The 17,022-nt window shown below is 40.1% G+C and overlaps 1 protein-coding gene across 3 annotated transcripts in view; it reads right to left on the reverse strand.

The window, feature by feature from the left end:
- Positions 1 to 394: 394 nt before the first annotated feature.
- Positions 395 to 17,022, reverse strand: part of cul9 (cullin 9) — a 45,556-nt gene continuing 28,928 nt past the window's right edge. For all 3 annotated transcript variants that reach the window (XM_080016631.1, XM_080016630.1, XM_080016629.1), the window contains 18 exons: positions 16,370 to 16,568; positions 15,823 to 15,997; positions 15,312 to 15,457; positions 14,668 to 14,794; positions 14,317 to 14,522; positions 13,839 to 14,086; positions 12,254 to 12,380; positions 11,814 to 12,062; positions 10,492 to 10,632; positions 9,934 to 10,098; positions 9,189 to 9,352; positions 8,663 to 8,756; positions 7,616 to 7,690; positions 7,337 to 7,447; positions 6,820 to 6,937; positions 6,219 to 6,352; positions 5,603 to 5,694; positions 395 to 641 (listed from right to left, as the gene is read on the reverse strand). In XM_080016631.1, the coding sequence (XP_079872757.1) occupies positions 398 to 641; positions 5,603 to 5,694; positions 6,219 to 6,352; positions 6,820 to 6,937; positions 7,337 to 7,447; positions 7,616 to 7,690; positions 8,663 to 8,756; positions 9,189 to 9,352; positions 9,934 to 10,098; positions 10,492 to 10,632; positions 11,814 to 12,062; positions 12,254 to 12,380; positions 13,839 to 14,086; positions 14,317 to 14,522; positions 14,668 to 14,794; positions 15,312 to 15,457; positions 15,823 to 15,997; positions 16,370 to 16,568 (2,815 nt within the window). In that variant the 3' untranslated portion in view covers positions 395 to 397. The remainder of the gene's footprint in view (positions 642 to 5,602; positions 5,695 to 6,218; positions 6,353 to 6,819; positions 6,938 to 7,336; positions 7,448 to 7,615; positions 7,691 to 8,662; positions 8,757 to 9,188; positions 9,353 to 9,933; positions 10,099 to 10,491; positions 10,633 to 11,813; positions 12,063 to 12,253; positions 12,381 to 13,838; positions 14,087 to 14,316; positions 14,523 to 14,667; positions 14,795 to 15,311; positions 15,458 to 15,822; positions 15,998 to 16,369; positions 16,569 to 17,022) is intronic.

Genomic DNA, 17,022 nt, shown 5'->3' on the forward strand with positions numbered 1-17,022 from the left:
AAAAGGTGTGATGAAATAAATTGATTCTAAATCGCCAAATCCTTGTACAACAGATTGATTACAGGAACGTAGATTTCGGGACAAGCAGCCCCCACAAGGTGCTGGATATTATATATATCCCTTCTTAACATTTTGCACAGGAGAATTCAAAGAGTAGCAGCGTAGGTATCAAAAAGAACATCATGGGCTCAACTCCACTCAACGTCTCCATCAGCCGTTCAAAGCTCCCTCAGAAAGATCCTTCCTGCTCGGTTGCCAGTCTTGCCCACTTTTCAGCATGGAAAGGCTAGGAACAGGAAGCGGGGGTAGAGCTTCGCCAGGTGAACTTGCCGAACAGGACGAAATGCAGGGGGCGGCCGCCCCCCCCCGTTCGGCCCCGCCCCCCCCGGCCCCCCGCTCAGTCGAAGGGGCTCAGGTCTCGCTCCAGATTCTCCGACTCGTCGTCGTCGGAGAAGAAGTCGTCCTCGTCGACGTCGTCTTCGTCGTAGTCCTCGTGCCACTCGGGGACGTACTCTTCGTCGTACTCTTCGTCCTCCTCCTCGGCCTCGTCGCCGCCGTCCTCCCCCGCGTAGTTGTTGTTGTCCGAGTCTCCGGAGTCAGACGCCCGGTCCGACTTGGACCGGCCCGATGACTTGCCCCGCCTTTCCACAGGGAAAGGAGAGAAAAAAAAAAAAAAAAGGTAGTAAAGATGGAGCAACCGGAAACACCGTCAGTCTGGAACCACGCCCCGTGCACTCCTTACCTTTTGGTTTCTAATGCATCATCAATGAAAAGGAGAGCTCCATGGAAAGGAAGTATCTCAACTTCCTCCAACGCAGCGCCACATCTCTCCAACAATAAAATGTATGAAGGGATCCATCACGTCATGTTTTTATTATTTGAACATGACATCATGTTTTTATTATTTGAACATGACGTCATGTTTTTATTATTTTAACGTGACGTCATGTTTTTATTATTTTAACGTGACGTCATGTTTTTATTATTTTACCGTGACGTCATGTTTTTATTATTTTACCGTGACGTCATGTTTCTATTATTTTACCGTGACGTCATGTTTCTATTATTTTACCGTGACGTCATGTTTCTATTATTTTACCGTGACGTCATGTTTCTATTATTTTAACGTGACGTCATGTTTTTATTATTTTAACGTGACGTCATGTTTTTATTATTTTAACGTGACGTCATGTTTTTATTATTTTAACGTGACGTCATGTTTCTATTATTTTAACGTGACGTCATGTTTTTATTATTTTAACGTGACGTCATGTTTCTATTATTTTAACGTGACGTCATGTTTCTATTATTTTAACGTGACGTCATGTTTCTATTATTTTAACGTGACGTCATGTTTCTATTATTTTAACGTGACGTCATGTTTCTATTATTTTAACGTGACGTCATGTTTTTATTATTTTACCGTGACGTCATGTTTCTATTATTTTAACGTGACGTCATGTTTTTATTATTTTAACGTGACGTCATGTTTTTATTATTTTAACGTGACGTCATGTTTTTATTATTTTAACGTGACGTCATGTTTTTATTATTTTAACGTGACGTCATGTTTTTATTATTTTAACGTGACGTCATGTTTCTATTATTTTAACGTGACGTCATGTTTCTATTATTTTAACGAGACGTTATGTTTTTATTATTTTAACGTGACGTCATGTTTTTATTATTTTAACGTGACGTCATGTTTCTATTATTTTAACGAGACGTCATGTTTTTATTATTTTAACGTGACGTCATGTTTCTATTATTTTAACAAGACGTCATGTTTTTATTATTTTAACGAGACGTCATGTTTTTATTATTTTAACGTGACGTCATGTTTTTATTATGTTACAGTGACGTCATGTTTTTATTATGTTACCGTGACGTCATGTTTTTATTATGTTACCCTGACATGTTTTTATTATTTTACCCTGACATCATGTTTTTATTATTTTAACGTGACGTCATGTTTTTATTATTTTAACGTGACGTCATGTTTTTATTATTTTAACGCGACGTCATGTTTTTATTATTTTAACGCGACGTCATGTTTTTATTATTTTAAAATGACATCATGTTTTTATTATTTTAAAATGAGGTCATGTTTTTATTATTTTAACGTGACGTCATGTTTTTATTATTTTAACATGACATGTTTTTATTATTTTAACATGACATGTTTCTATTATTTTAACGTGACGTCATGTTTTTATTATTTTAACGTGACGTCATGTTTTTATTATTTTAACGTGACGTCATGTTTCTATTATTTTAACGTGACGTCATGTTTCTATTATTTTAACGAGACGTTATGTTTTTATTATTTTAACGTGACGTCATGTTTCTATTATTTTAACGTGACGTCATGTTTCTATTATTTTAACGTGACGTCAGGTTTCTATTATTTTAACGAGACGTCATGTTTTTATTATTTTAACGTGACGTCATGTTTTTATTATGTTAACGTGACGTCATGTTTTTATTATGTTACCGTGACCTAATGTTTTTATTATGTTACCGTGACGTCATGTTTTTATTATGTTACCGTGACGTCATGTTTTTATTATTTTAACATGACATGTTTTTATTATTTTAACGTGACGTCATGGTTTTATTATTTTAACGTGACGTCATGGTTTTATTATTTTAACGTGACGTCATGGTTTTATTATTTTAACATGACATGTTTTTATTATTTTAACATGACATCATGTTTTTATTATTTCAACATGACATGTTTTTATTATTTTAAAATGAGGTCATGTTTTTGTTATTTTAACCTGACGTCATGTTTATATTATTTTAACGTGACGTCATGTTTTTATTATTTTACCGTGACGTCATGTTTTTATTATTTTACCGTGACGTCATGTTTTTATTATTTTACCGTGACGTCATGTTTTTATTATTTTACCGTGACGTCATGTTTTTATTATTTTACCGTGACGTCATGGTTCTATTATTTTAACGTGACGTCATGTTTCTATTATTTTAACGTGACGTCATGTTTTTATTATGTTACCGTGACGTCATGTTTTTATTATGTTACCGTGACGTCATGTTTTTATTATTTTAACATGACATGTTTTTATTATTTTAACGTGACGTCATGGTTTTATTATTTTAACGTGACGTCATGTTTCTATTATTTTAACGTGACGTCATGGTTTTATTATTTTAACGTGACGTCATGGTTTTATTATTTTAACGTGACGTCATGGTTTTATTATTTTAACGTGACGTCATGGTTTTATTATTTTAACGTGACGTCATGGTTTTATTATTTTAACGTGACGTCATGGTTTTATTATTTTAACATGACATGTTTTTATTATTTTAACATGACATCATGTTTTTATTATTTTAACATGACATGTTTTTATTATTTTAAAATGAGGTCATGTTTTTGTTATTTTAACGTGACGTCATGTTTATATTATTTTAACGCGACGTCATGTTTTTATTATTTTAACATGACAACATGTTTTTATTATTTTAAAATTAGGTCATGTTATTATTTTAACGTGACGTCATGTTTTTATTATTTTAACATGACATGTTTTTATTATTTTAACATGACATGTTTTTATTATTTTAACGTGACGTCATGTTTTTATTATTTTAACGTGACGTCATGGTTTTATTATTTTAACATGACATCATGTTTTTATTATTTTAAAATTAGGTCATGTTTTTGTTATTTTAACGTGACGTCATGTTTTTATTATTTTAACATGACATGTTTTTATCATTTTAACATGATGTCATGTTTTTATTGTTTTAAAATTAGGTCATGTTTTTATTATTTTACATGAGGTCATGTTTTTATCATTTTAACATGTCATGTTTTTATTGTTTTAAAATGAGGTCATGTTTTTATTATTTTAACGTGACATCATGTTTTTATTATTTTAAAATGGTCACATTTTTATCATTTTAACATGTCATGTTTTTATTGTTTTAAAATAAGGTCATGTTTTTATCATTTTAACATGATGTCATGTTTTTATTGTTTTAAAATGAGGTCATGTTGTTATCATTTTAACATGATGTCATGTTTTTTATTTTAAAATGGTCATGTTTTCATCATTTTAACATGTCATGTTTTTATTATTTTAAAATTAGGTCATGTTTTTATCATTTGAACATGTCAGGTTTTTATCATTTTAACATGTCATGTTTTTATTGTTTTAAAATGAGGTCATGTTTTTATCATGTTAACATGATGTCATGTTTTTTTTTCAAAATGAGGTCATGTTTTTATCATTTTAACATGTCATGTTTTTATTATTTTAAAATGAGGTCATGTTTTTATCATTTGAACATGTCAGGTTTTTATCATTTTAACATGTCATGCTTTTATTATTTTAACATGATGTCATGTTTTTATTTTAAAATGAGGTCATGTTTTTATCATTTTAACATGTCATGTTTTTATTATTTTAAAATGAGGTCATGTTTTTATCATTTTAACATGTCAGGTTTTTATCATTTTAACATGTCAGGTTTTATTATTTTAAAATGAGGTCATGTTTTTATCATTTTAACATTATGTCATGTTTTTATCATTTAAACATGTCATGTTTTTATCATTTTAAAATGAGGTCACGTTTTTATCATTTTAACATGGTCATGTTTTTATTATTTTAATATGAGGTCATGTTTTTATTGTTTTAAAATGAGGTCATGTTTTTATTATTTTACATGAGGTCATGTTTTTATTATTTTAACATGTCATGTTTTTATTATTTTAAATTAGGTCATGTTTTTATCATTTGAACATGCCAGGTTTTTATCATTTTAACATGTCATGTTTTTATCATTTTAACATGATGTCATGTTTTTTATTTTAAAATGAGGTCATGTTTTTATCATTTTAACATGTCATGTTTTTATTATTTTAAAATGAGGTCATGTTTTTATCATTTTAACATATCGTGTTTTATTATTTTAAAATGAGGTCATGTTTTTATCATTTTAACATGTCATGTTTTTATCATTTTAAAATGAGGTCATGTTTTTATCATTTTAACATGGTCATGTTTTTATTATTTTAACATGTCATGTTTTTATTGTTTTAAAACGAGGTCATGTTTTTATTATTTTACATGAGGTCATGTTTTTATTATTTTAACATGTCATGTTTTTATTATTTTAAAATGAGGTCATGTTTTTATCATTTTAACATGTCAGGTTTTTATCATTTTAACATGCCATGTTTTATTATTTTAAAATGAGGTCATGTTTTTATCATTTTAACATTATGTCATGTTTTTATCATTTAAACATGTCATGTTTTTATCATTTTAAAATGAGGTCATGTTTTTATTGTTTTAAAATGAGGTCATGTTTTTATTATTTTAAAATGAGGTCATGTTTTTATCATTTGAACATGATGTCATGTTTTTATTGTTTTAAAATGAGGTAATGTTTTTATCATTTTAACGTTACGTCCGACCCTGGAAACCGTGAGCACCCTTCACTCCTGGAGGAAGGTCTGTTTACATACAGTATAAGCTCAGTGCTTTAGCAGAACATAGTAAACAAAGCCGCATCTAATAGTAACGTTGATTTATGACTGTGGCGGTGTACTACTCACACTGTGTTGGTGTCTGTGCTGTTGCTGAGGTTGGCAGCTTGGGCGGATTCTGACTCCGGGCCTGTTTTCGACTGGTACCCCACCCTGAAGTCCTGCAGAAAGACAGGGCTCAGGACGGTGACATAGCAGCAACGTCTCCTGACGAGCACACGCCTCTCATGTCTTTCATAGCGCGCAGGGCTCAGGCTGTCGTTCTATATCATGGTCTATCGGCTTTCAGTGGCATCACATTCTAATGAGATAAAAATATTGCTGAGCTGCGATACGCAATTTTGTTGACTCAGTTCATGCTAAGATACAGCGTAAATGTTGTCACAATATGAGGGAATTTTATTTGAAAAGGTTTTGGTCTCAAATCGTATTTTACAGTAAAGTACCGTAAAGTTCAATGTGGTAATCCTTGGGGGAGGGTTATAGTTTATAGGCGGGGTTTAGCCGTCCGTCTTCTTGTGTTTAACAGTGGCTGGCATACAATTGTAATGTTGTATTATCGCTTTGTTCCGTTACTTAATGTACGTATTGTGTGTTTACCTGTAAGGGGCATGGCTTGTCCTTCCACTTTGTAAGGGGCGTGGCTTGTCATTCCAGTTTATAAGGGGCGTGGTTTGGTGTTTACCTGTGTGGAGTGCTGCAAGATGGCCAGCAGGCGCTCCTGGATGCGTCGGATCAGCTCAAGTCCCGTACTGAGGTGTTGAGGTTTCAGCAGCCGGACGCACGAGGCCAAGTCTGTGCACTGCAGCAGGGTCTCCTCTGACACACACACGCACAAGTTATTCCATGATAAGTGAGGCTGTAACGTCCAAACTCTCCTAAATCAGAATTTAGGAGCTGAGATTCTTTCTTTTAGATTATTATTTTCTTTGATTATTTCCAGGAATATTGAGAGAAAGGACAGAGAAGCTTTTTCATGCAAGAGAATCAAACAGGACAAGCTTAGCTTGTTTTTATTGTCACAAACACACCACACGCAGCTACAGCTGGCACGCACACACGCACGCCGTGAAACGTCATTTCCGCATTTATCCCATCAGGGCTTGTCCTTCCTCCGGGGGGGGGAAGCCAGGAGCGGTGGGAAGCTGACAGTACAGCGCCCGTGCCACCAAAGTTAACCAACACCACTATGTGTACAATATAGAATACCGACCAACTGGAAATAAAAACTAAATATATACTGTAAGCAGGATTATGAATCTGCGACGGAGGTTGTCCCTGCTCACCCAGGAGGATCTGCAGGGCATTGGTGTGAATGTCCAGGGCCTCCGTCTGCTGCTCCATCACATCCATCTTCTCCGTCTCCTGGTTGTAGTAGCTGTACACACATGAGTAGGCCAGCACCTGCACACGGGAGGGGATACAGGTGGAGTTCGCATTTAATGCGTTAACCCCTGGGGTCATTGTACACTTGGTGTTAGATGGAGGACTGACAGACAGAGTGCTGCGTAGGAAGCAGCCACACAGCGTCGCTCAACACCACACGCTGAACACCACACGCTGAACACCACACGCCCAACACCACACGCCCAACACCACACGCCCAACACCACACGCCCAACACCACACGCCCAACACCACACGCCCAACACCACACGCCCAACACCATGAAAAAAAACATGGACACTTTGTTTGGTTTCTTTTTGTTTTCAATCTTTTGAGGCTTATTTGAAGCCCTTCATGCATCCACACAATATCCACACGTCTGCTCATCCTGTGTTATGGGGGTCATCTCCGGTTTACCTTGCGAGCCTGAGCGAGGACCTTGCAGGCGTCGATGACGAAGGTCAGGGCCTTCATCTGCAGCGCTTCGTTGATGGAAGAAACTCTGTTCTCCAGATTCAGAGCAAAGTCCTTCAGAACAAACAGCAGGAACAACACCGTTAGTGCCTGACACACAGTGCAAAGACAAAATATTATTTTACAGTTACACATCCACATACAACCGGTACAGCTGTAGTACTACCACACCTCACAGTACAACCACACATCACAGTACACCCAGCCTCATGCTCCCCGTACCTTGGCCTGGTTGTGGAAGGTGCATCTCTCGTTGTAATCTTGAAACTTCTTCTCTTGTCTGGCTGCCTTGCTCACCTACAACACAGGAACACACAACAGCTATACTTACAGCATTATGAAATAACACAAACAAGGGTTGTTCAATGCTAGTAGGGAACTGAAGTATTTTCTAAATTAATACCAATTGTTATAGTATATGGGGTGTAGTGGCAGAGCCGCAGCATCATGAAGGATCCTCACCACCACAACAACGCACTGTTCCAGCTGCTGTGGTCGTCAAGAGCCTCCACAGCCACACAGCGAGAACTGAGACTGAGACGGAGTTTCTACATCAAGTCATAAGAACTGTGAACGCTGACCTCAGCAGGGGTCCTAACAAAAAGTACTGATACACTCACACAGGCCCCACTGCCTTACTGTACTGTACTGTACTGTACTGGGTAACTGCATGCTGTACTGCATACTGTACCACTGCATGCTGTACTGCACCACTGTACTGGGTTACGGCATGCTGTACTGCATACTGTACCACGGCATGCTGTACTGCATACTGTACCACTGTACTGGGTAACTGCATGCTGTACTGCATACTGTACCACTGCATGCTGTACTGCATACTGTACCACTGTACTGGGTTACGGCATGCTGTACTGCATACTGTACCACTGTTCTGGGTTACTGCATACTGCGCTGTATTGCTGTTCTGTTGGGTGTTACTGTATTGACTGTGTCGTACTGTTGTAAACTGTACTGTATATCTCAACACACTACCTCACTTTTTTCACATGTCACTTTACTGCACATAAATACAAATACAATCTGTAAATACAAAATGGTCTATTATTTTTATTTCTATTTTGTATTACTAATTTGTATATTACCTTTTATTATTATTTTATTCTATTTACAAATTTAATTAGGTTTTATGAATCATTTAGTTCAGTTAGTTTAGTTATTAGCCAGTTAGTACTCATTGTGTATAATCTCCAGGTGTTGCAATGACATTTCACTACATATATGTATGCTTGACTGGGATGTGTTACCTACCATGGCAGAGCAGTTGTAGTAATCTTTGTGCGTTGGTTTCCATGGTTTCAAACACCTCCAGCAGAAACCGTGGTTACACTTGGCACAAGTCATACTGTGGAGAGGGGAGCAGAGACTACATCAGTCATGAATCCATGTACTAACCACAGCTTTTTTTTCCCGTATAATAGGCTGACACTGGATATGGCGAGTATAATACTTTAAGTTCATTTAGGAGCAAGGGTTTAGTTTGTAGAAATGTCAAGGTGTTACTTCCACTTTTACTAGTCATTTTGTGTCACGGTATTTGTACCTTTACTTAACAGGTCTGAATACTTCTACCACCACTGTCTGAGTGCATGTTCAAAATACCACGTGAAAGATTCAAAACTATGTTCATTACAAAATTGGGTCATTTTCTCTATATGACATCAAAAAGAAGAAAAACGGTAATAACATTTCATGATAAATTGTACATCACTTCCTAATAACAATACGACTTCATTCCCACGCCTCGTGACGGGTCCCGTGTGCTGAGTGCACGTACTGCAGACAGCCTTCGTTCTTCTCGATCTGCGCCTGGCAGCTGGGACAGCGTTTGGAGATGAGCTTGGCGAGGTGTTTGCTCTGAGCCTCCATGCTCATCCCTTCGTAGTATCCTCCGTCATCCATCCACTGAGACATGTGGCTGCAGCTGGCTGGGTAGTGGGCCTGGGGGGAGGGGGGTGGGGTGGGGGTGGTCTTCAGTGGAACATTCCATTTCCTCACAATCATGTCTACTAACATAGTGGTATTTGTTTTTTCTTTACTTCCTAATGTGTACATGTATTATGACACTATCACTGGCTTATTCTATGATATTGACAAAATAAACAAAAAGAATAATAAATAGTTGATTGTAATAATTGTAATCATTTGTATGACAATCAGCAACAGAAATGTCATGACCGTGACAGCCCTACTAAGCAGTATAGTGAACTTTGCAGGCATTTATTGACATTTCAAACACATTTCTAAGCTTGAAAATGCAACAGTGAAAATCAAGCATATTTGAAACTTTCAAGAATAGATAACCTGCTGTAGTAGTGGCTTAGATGAATTAGTCCAACATAAATAAAAATGTCCAGGACCTTGTATCGGTCGTATCAGTAGTATTAGCGACAGTAGTAGACAGACTGGAACGCTTAGCCTGTCTACTACTGTCTTGTACCACTCCTGAATTATTTTTAATGGTGGTAGCTTTAAAATGGTTGACGTTAGCTGTGCTGTGATTGGCCCGTGAGCACGCCGACCTCAGGGAAGTTGCAGCTGAAGCAGGACGTCCAGCAGCACTTGGAGCAGGTGCCCATGCTGCCCATGTTCTCCTTACACAGGATCTGGTCACAGCCCTGAGGGTTGGTGCACCACGTCAGGTTGGAGCAGCACTCCACATAGCCCCGCAGCAGGGCCTTCTCATACTGGAAGAGGGGGAGGGGGTGGAGGGAGTGAGAGCGAGGTGGGAAAGAAAGGGATGGAAGGAGAGAGAGGGAGAATGAAGAGAGGGAAGGAGGGGGGAGGGAGGGGTATGGAGAGAGGGAGGAGAAAAAGAGCGAGAGAGAGTATTCAGGTATCTCATCGTTCAGTTCAGCATTGTTCTGGAACTTCTTTGATGTTTTTAAACGTAAACATTCAGTGTCTTCAGATCATCTACTACACTTCAACCGTCTTGTTTCCTAAACAAATCAAATTTGGAAACGGAGGGTAAACATGGAAGGGAGCTCCCATCCCACCCGACTGAAATAGGTGTAAATGGAGTGGATCTGCTTAACGACTGGGTGTGATACCATGGGCGTGAGAAGGCGAGCCGTTACCTTGGCGACAGTGTCCTTGCCGGTCAGAATGCTGAAGAAGAAATTGGAGGTGGGCTGAGCCCGGCAGTCTGTGATTGGACAGTTGCAGTTCATCACCATGTTCTGCTCGATCCGGGCCGTCAGGTACTCCTGCCAACACGACTGCACAACACAACAGGGTTAGGCGATCGTTTCTATTTTCATATGGTCCAATCGTAGCTACTTGAAATCACAGACGGGTGATCCGATCGCTTGGGGGCGGCGAGAGGAAGAGCGGGTGGGGGGAGTTAGGTCACAGCACACCAGGGTAATGCCTCAGTGGAGTCTTGGGCGGGCAGACCCATTTTACCATTGTTTTTTTTAATCCGCCCGAGAGAGTGACGCCATCGCCATCGATCACCTAGTGGACCCGGCTCTCTGCCTCAGTCGGATTAGAAAGTGATCCATGTTTGTATGGGGACGAGAGACAGCAGGAAGTGATGCTGCGTTCACGGCATCTCAGAAAAATCAGAATTGCCTTAATATCGGCGTCAGAAAATTCATTGACCATCTCTTCAATCGTCGATATACGATCCGATCGGCAATCGGCACAAGCCTACTACACCACACCGTTCCACGGTGAGTTTTCTGCTGCTGCCGTCAAAAAGAATGAAGTCTTCATCTTCTCTGGTTGGATGTTTCTGTCCCATCATTTAGGGTTTTGACAGGCATGATTTAGAGCTCCTCATTCAGGAGGATGGAGGCAAGGCATCAGTAAAGATAATGAATCACAAGCTTTAAAATTTGGCCTTATTCGAACATAATGATACGATCAAGTTCAACCCTCGAGTCCTACTCAATGTGCTATTAGTTGTCACAGTTATTACATAATGGGCCGGCGGGCAAATATTTTAGCAGATCCCAAACTTTTAGTAAAATTGTTCCAAAACTGTTTGCATCCAAATTTCAGGGAAATTTCAAAACAATGTTAGAAAATAACTGTTCCTGTGCAAATTTAAGGATCCAATCTTCAAAGCAAATAAATAGATAAAAAGTATGATTACAAGTTTTAAAATTCTAATTCTAATGAAGCATTCTAATAAGGCACTATTACTGCATATTGGCATACAATTAACAAAAAATATAATTCGACTCTTAAGGGAAATTATTTGCGTGACAATAAATCCTCAACTAGTTTTCATGCTTCATGCGACAGCTTCTATAGTTCAAAACGACAGAAAATTACATTGTTTTCTTTTTTGATCTGGTATTGGTATGAGATATTTCTATCTGGGATATTACTTTTCAGCTTGGTGTGTGTGTGTGTGTGTGTGTGTGTGTGTGTGTCTGTGTCTGTCTGTCACCTTGCAGCAGTAGTGCATGCAGCTCAGCATGGGGGGGCTCTCTGCCTCCTCAGCGCAGGGGCTGAGGCACACCGGGCAGGCGGACACAGGGATCGGGGGCGGCTGGGGGTTGCGTTCATTCAGCCCGGCGGCCATGATGAGGCCGTTGGGGTCGTCGGTGTAGCGTTGGATCAGGGAGTCCACGTTCCACTTGCAGTAGATGAGCAGATGCTCCGCTCTGTCCAGGTCCAAGCTCAGCGTCCCAGAGACCTGGGGGAGGGGGTCAGTTATAAAACATTGATTATACATCTAATGTGAGTCAGGGCTTTAGATGTGATCTCATCTAAAATAGTCTCATCTGATCCAATAGCATTTGATCGAATTGAATAGAAAATTATTAAATAATGTCATGATCCAATCGGGAATGATTTAATCTGCTCAGACTGATTGAACCCACAGACCTGCTGAACTGTTCTCTGCATCAGCTGTCTAACCTCCTCCTGGTTCATGGTGCGACCCATGGAGAACAGAACCGATTCCAGAAGTCCATCATCTGACTGCTGGGACGCCAAGAGGGCAGCACCCACACTGCACGCACGCACACACACACACACACAGAACGGAAAAAATACACCCAGAAAATATACACGTGTACACATACATTAACAAATATAGACTCATGTCCACACACACACACACACACACACACACACACACACACACACACACACACACACACACACACACACACACACACACACACACACACACACACACACACACACACACACAATAAAGGATTATGTTTGCTTCTACAACTTCTATGTTGTTAGGAATGAATTAAAAACAATTTGTGCCTTGTTATTTAGACAGCTTTGCAATTTGTATTGATTCAGAAAACAAATACATCTTTGTGTGTTTTATTGTAATATACATCTTCTGCACTGATGTATTAATTTTTTTATTAAAAGCCCAATACCGATACATCTGATCAATACAAGAAAAACAAACAAATGAGCAACAGGCATGGTTCAAAGTTTACAACTTCTCTTTATTTTTTGTATTTTAATAACAATTAAACCTCGACTCTTTTAGAAAATCTGGTCTAAGTGTAAAAGCTAATGTCGTGCAGTAATTACATTTATGAGATAGAAGGTCCATATTGCGTCCACAGTCACCAAGGGAATAAAGACCAAAACAGTGTTTTCTCGTTTTTTGACGCTTTACCTTGCAGCGTACTATTCACTACTCCTGAACATTTTCCAAAGCAGGCCAGAGTATTTTAGATGCTTGGAGGCCTTTTTCCCAGGACTGAATGAAGAGCATCTCGCTGAAGCCAACCACATTTGCTTTGCATCCACGAGAGATGTTGCACAAATATAGACATTCTTTCCTTTGATTTTAGAAAATTAGTAAAGCAGTGCTGCATATTGATGTGCGCTGTGTAAAAAAAACTGACCGTTATGTAGCACAGTCCCTCCAGTATATTGCAATTTTGCGACCGCAATAATTAATGCAAATTGAACCCATCTCTGCAATACTTGCAAATTTGTCACAACTTTTCAGATTAAACGGGCAAATCAACAGAGAGCTTCTCTGACTCATCCCTTCCCAGAGAAGCATCAGTGTACGTTCACTCAGTACTGATTCTATTTGGAGCTTACATATGCTAACTCGAAAGTTTATATTCTAGACTTATTCGTGGACTCCAAGGAAAACCACACAATTTTCTTTTTTTGATTCTTCGGTTGTTTATGTTTAGAAAGACCTTTTCTTCATTGGGAATAGTTAAAGAAAAAAAATAATTTTGCAAATTTTAGCCAGTAACTTCAAACATTACATCGAAAGTTTTGAGGAAAGCCACTCCAAATTCAAGCATTTTCGGTTGTAACAATCACAAAAAACACTCTTTGAAATGGAGGAGGGACTGAAAGCAGAAACACAAAGAGCCGCGCCGACTCTTCCAGTCCAGAACAGTTTAACACTTTATTTTAATCCTCGAGCCCAAACATCGCTGCACTAAAAGGTCAAAGGTCATCCTCACACCTGATGTCCGCCTTGCTCCCGCTGGCCTCGGGTTTGACCTCGCTCCGGGCAAAGCTGAAGTGGGCCTGGCCCTTCTGCGGTGTGGCTGGGTCCTCAGGGAGGAACTCCACGATGTGCGGGTTGTCCTCGTTGCGACGCAGGTAGCCCTTACTGATGACGTGCATGACGCACGACAGCACGTCGCTGCTGCTGCAGCTGAAATGCAACGAGGAGCGCGACGACTCCTGCTTCTGACAGAAGTCCAAGACCTGGAGGGAGCGAGGGAGGGTGAGACGGAAGTGGGTAGGGTGGAGAAAAAGATTGAGAGATGGAGAAAAAGAGGGTGAGGAAAATATTTTCTTAAATTTGTTTCATTTTTCAACAAATAAAATGATATGTTTTACAACCCAGTACATGTGAAATGATGAGGATTTCTCCCCTCGCAGTTAAACACATTGACCAAACAACAGGATGTTGTCCTGGCTACTCCCTGTCTCACCTTGAACACCAGGTTGTCGATGTGCATTTCCTTCTCCTGCTTCATGATGTGCACGGCGGTGCAGTAGATGTAGTTCCTCTTCCTCTCCAGCATGCACGCTGCGTCTTCGTCCACATTGAGGTAGCTCTGTGTGGGCAGCAGGTTGGAGGTCACGCTGCTTCCCAGCGAGATCTGAGCCACGGCCTGCTGGTTCAACCTCAGTACACCTGCAGGGGGAGACAGAGGGCTCAGTACCAAGCCGGGCGTGGGGACCCAGACAATTAATGACAACCTATGACCTGCAGACTCATCTGGATGCTCATGTACATGTAACTGAGCAGGTAAACGTGCAGCCTGCTGCCATGGACTCACCGTGGGTGAGGTTGTCAGGGTGGCTAGGGGTGAGGAGGCCCCTCTCTGTGGTCAGTGGAGCCAGGGAGTGGGCCAGCACCGCTGGGGAGAGTCCCGTCGCCTGCTGGAGAGCCTCCACAGACAGCTCCTGCACCAGGGAGACGGCGCAGCATCCATGTTTACACACACATACACGCATGCAGGTCATCAGCAAAATAACCCCCAACAAGGTGATCAGGTCTTGCATCAGCCATTATCAAGCTTATTACATGACGACTTACTAAAATAATTACTACATTGATATGGAGTATCATTTTCTATTATTGGCCATATCCCAAAAACTATACTATATTAACCACTTACTTATATACTGTTATGTTAAATTGGAAATTTACATTAATCAAGAAATGCGAGACTGAATTGGGATTTTGATATCTATGTCCACATTCAAAGTCTCCCATTGTAGTTTCTATGCAGGGTCAGTGTTGTGAGCGATACGAGAAACTTGAAACCAGGTGGCCAAGTGGTTGCCGGTGGCAATGGTCATTACTGACGGATCAGCCGCCATTATTCAGAAATAACTGACCATTGCCGCTATTGACCAATCAGAATCAGGAGCATTCCCAGAGCTGTATGATAAATATATGCGTTTTCTTGTGCGTTACCTCCAGTGTGTTGAACTGCAGCAGGATGTACATCTGCAGGGTGGAGACGTAGAGTGTCCAGCAGCCGAACTGCAGCTCAGCGTGACCCAACCAGGTCCACTGGAGACGCCGAGGCTTGGTACGAGAGAGACCGTACATGCACTGACCTGACACACACACACACACACACACACACACACACACACACACACACACACACACACACACACACACACACACACACACACACACACACACACACACACACACACACACACACAATCAGTAATGCTCCATTCCATCTTCTATAATTCAGAGCAAATTACAGCAAGTATTTCAGGAGCAGGTAGTGCAAGTTCAAGAAAAAACAAAATACTGACATTGAATGAATTTTGCACAAGCTAATGAACAACTCAAACTGGTCAGAAGCTGCAAATATCACAACTCAGTTTTAAACAGATTTGTACTCCATCAACTTCCAACGGTGAAATGTGAATGAGCCTCTAACCGCTGTGGTATGAGCTATACTGACTGTGGGCGTAGAAGTGGTTGAACTGTGTCAGGTAGGAGCAGAGTTCCTGGGGGAAGTGGGTGGCTGGGTCCTGCAGGAAGCAGGACGCCGAGACGGCCCAGCAACGTGGAGACAGAACCAGAACCCGGATCTCGCTCTCCTCCTCCGGTTCTAGCACCGGCTCCTCCTCCATCATCTAGCAGCAGGTGGGGAAAAACCTCATTAGGGTCCAAATACCATACCTGCTGACTCCAAGTGTAGCTCTGACCAACATGACAAGACACCAAACAAAGTGTTCTCAGAAAAATTAAATATTTACAAATAACTCTGGTATTATATCTAGTATTACATAAATATGAATTCCTAAATGTCCTACTTGAGCTGAAAAAATATTTTATTGCAGGTGAAATATATTTTCTCCGAATTTTTTACACATTTCCAGAATTTCCGCGACACCTGGGAACCCGGTGCGGATGCATTATAATGGCTGTTTATGTTATGGATTAACCTGTACAAATATCATATCATACACTCCCCTCCCCAGGGTCCTGCCCTCCCCGGTACCGGCCTGGTCATGCTCCTGAAGGCTGCGGTCCAGCTGCTGCAGCCGGTAGAGCTGGAACTCCTGCTGCAGCTGGGTGGACTCGCTGAGGTTCTGCAGCATCTGCTCTGGGAAGCGACTCGGGAAGCAGCTGCCGATCTGGTCCATCACCACGCTCTCCAGCCAGACGTTTCCCTGACTCAGCAGCCGGTCGCCCAGGTAATACCTGCCGCACGCAAGTGAACCAAGTTAAGACAAATTTTAACATAATTTCAAACTATCTTTTGGGCAAATTGTCCCCAGTATTAAGTTCATTGGTAGGCTGAGGGTTTCAGAATGTCAAAAATGTTGACTCTGTTGCAAAAGATCTTAAATCATTTTGACAAAAATAAATAAATGTATAAATAAAATGAGACAATGTTTATGTTGAATTGATGATGATTCGTCTTTCTTGCGAGGACTTTACAGTCCCTAATAAAAGAGAGACTGGCCTTTCGCAGTGAACATTTGATTTGCATCCATGCCTTAAGAGAGAACAGAACGTCTTCAGCCAATCAGATTAACCAAACATGTGACACTCACAGTGCGCAGCATGAACACAATGTATGTCAGAAATTCTGCTGTATAGCCGCTGGAAATTAAATGTTCAGTATAAAGCTGAATTTAATTAATTTTAAGAC

This window comes from Zeus faber (assembly GCF_960531495.2).
Source record: "Zeus faber genome assembly, chromosome: 16".
Taxonomy (NCBI): Eukaryota; Metazoa; Chordata; class Actinopteri; order Zeiformes; family Zeidae; genus Zeus; species Zeus faber.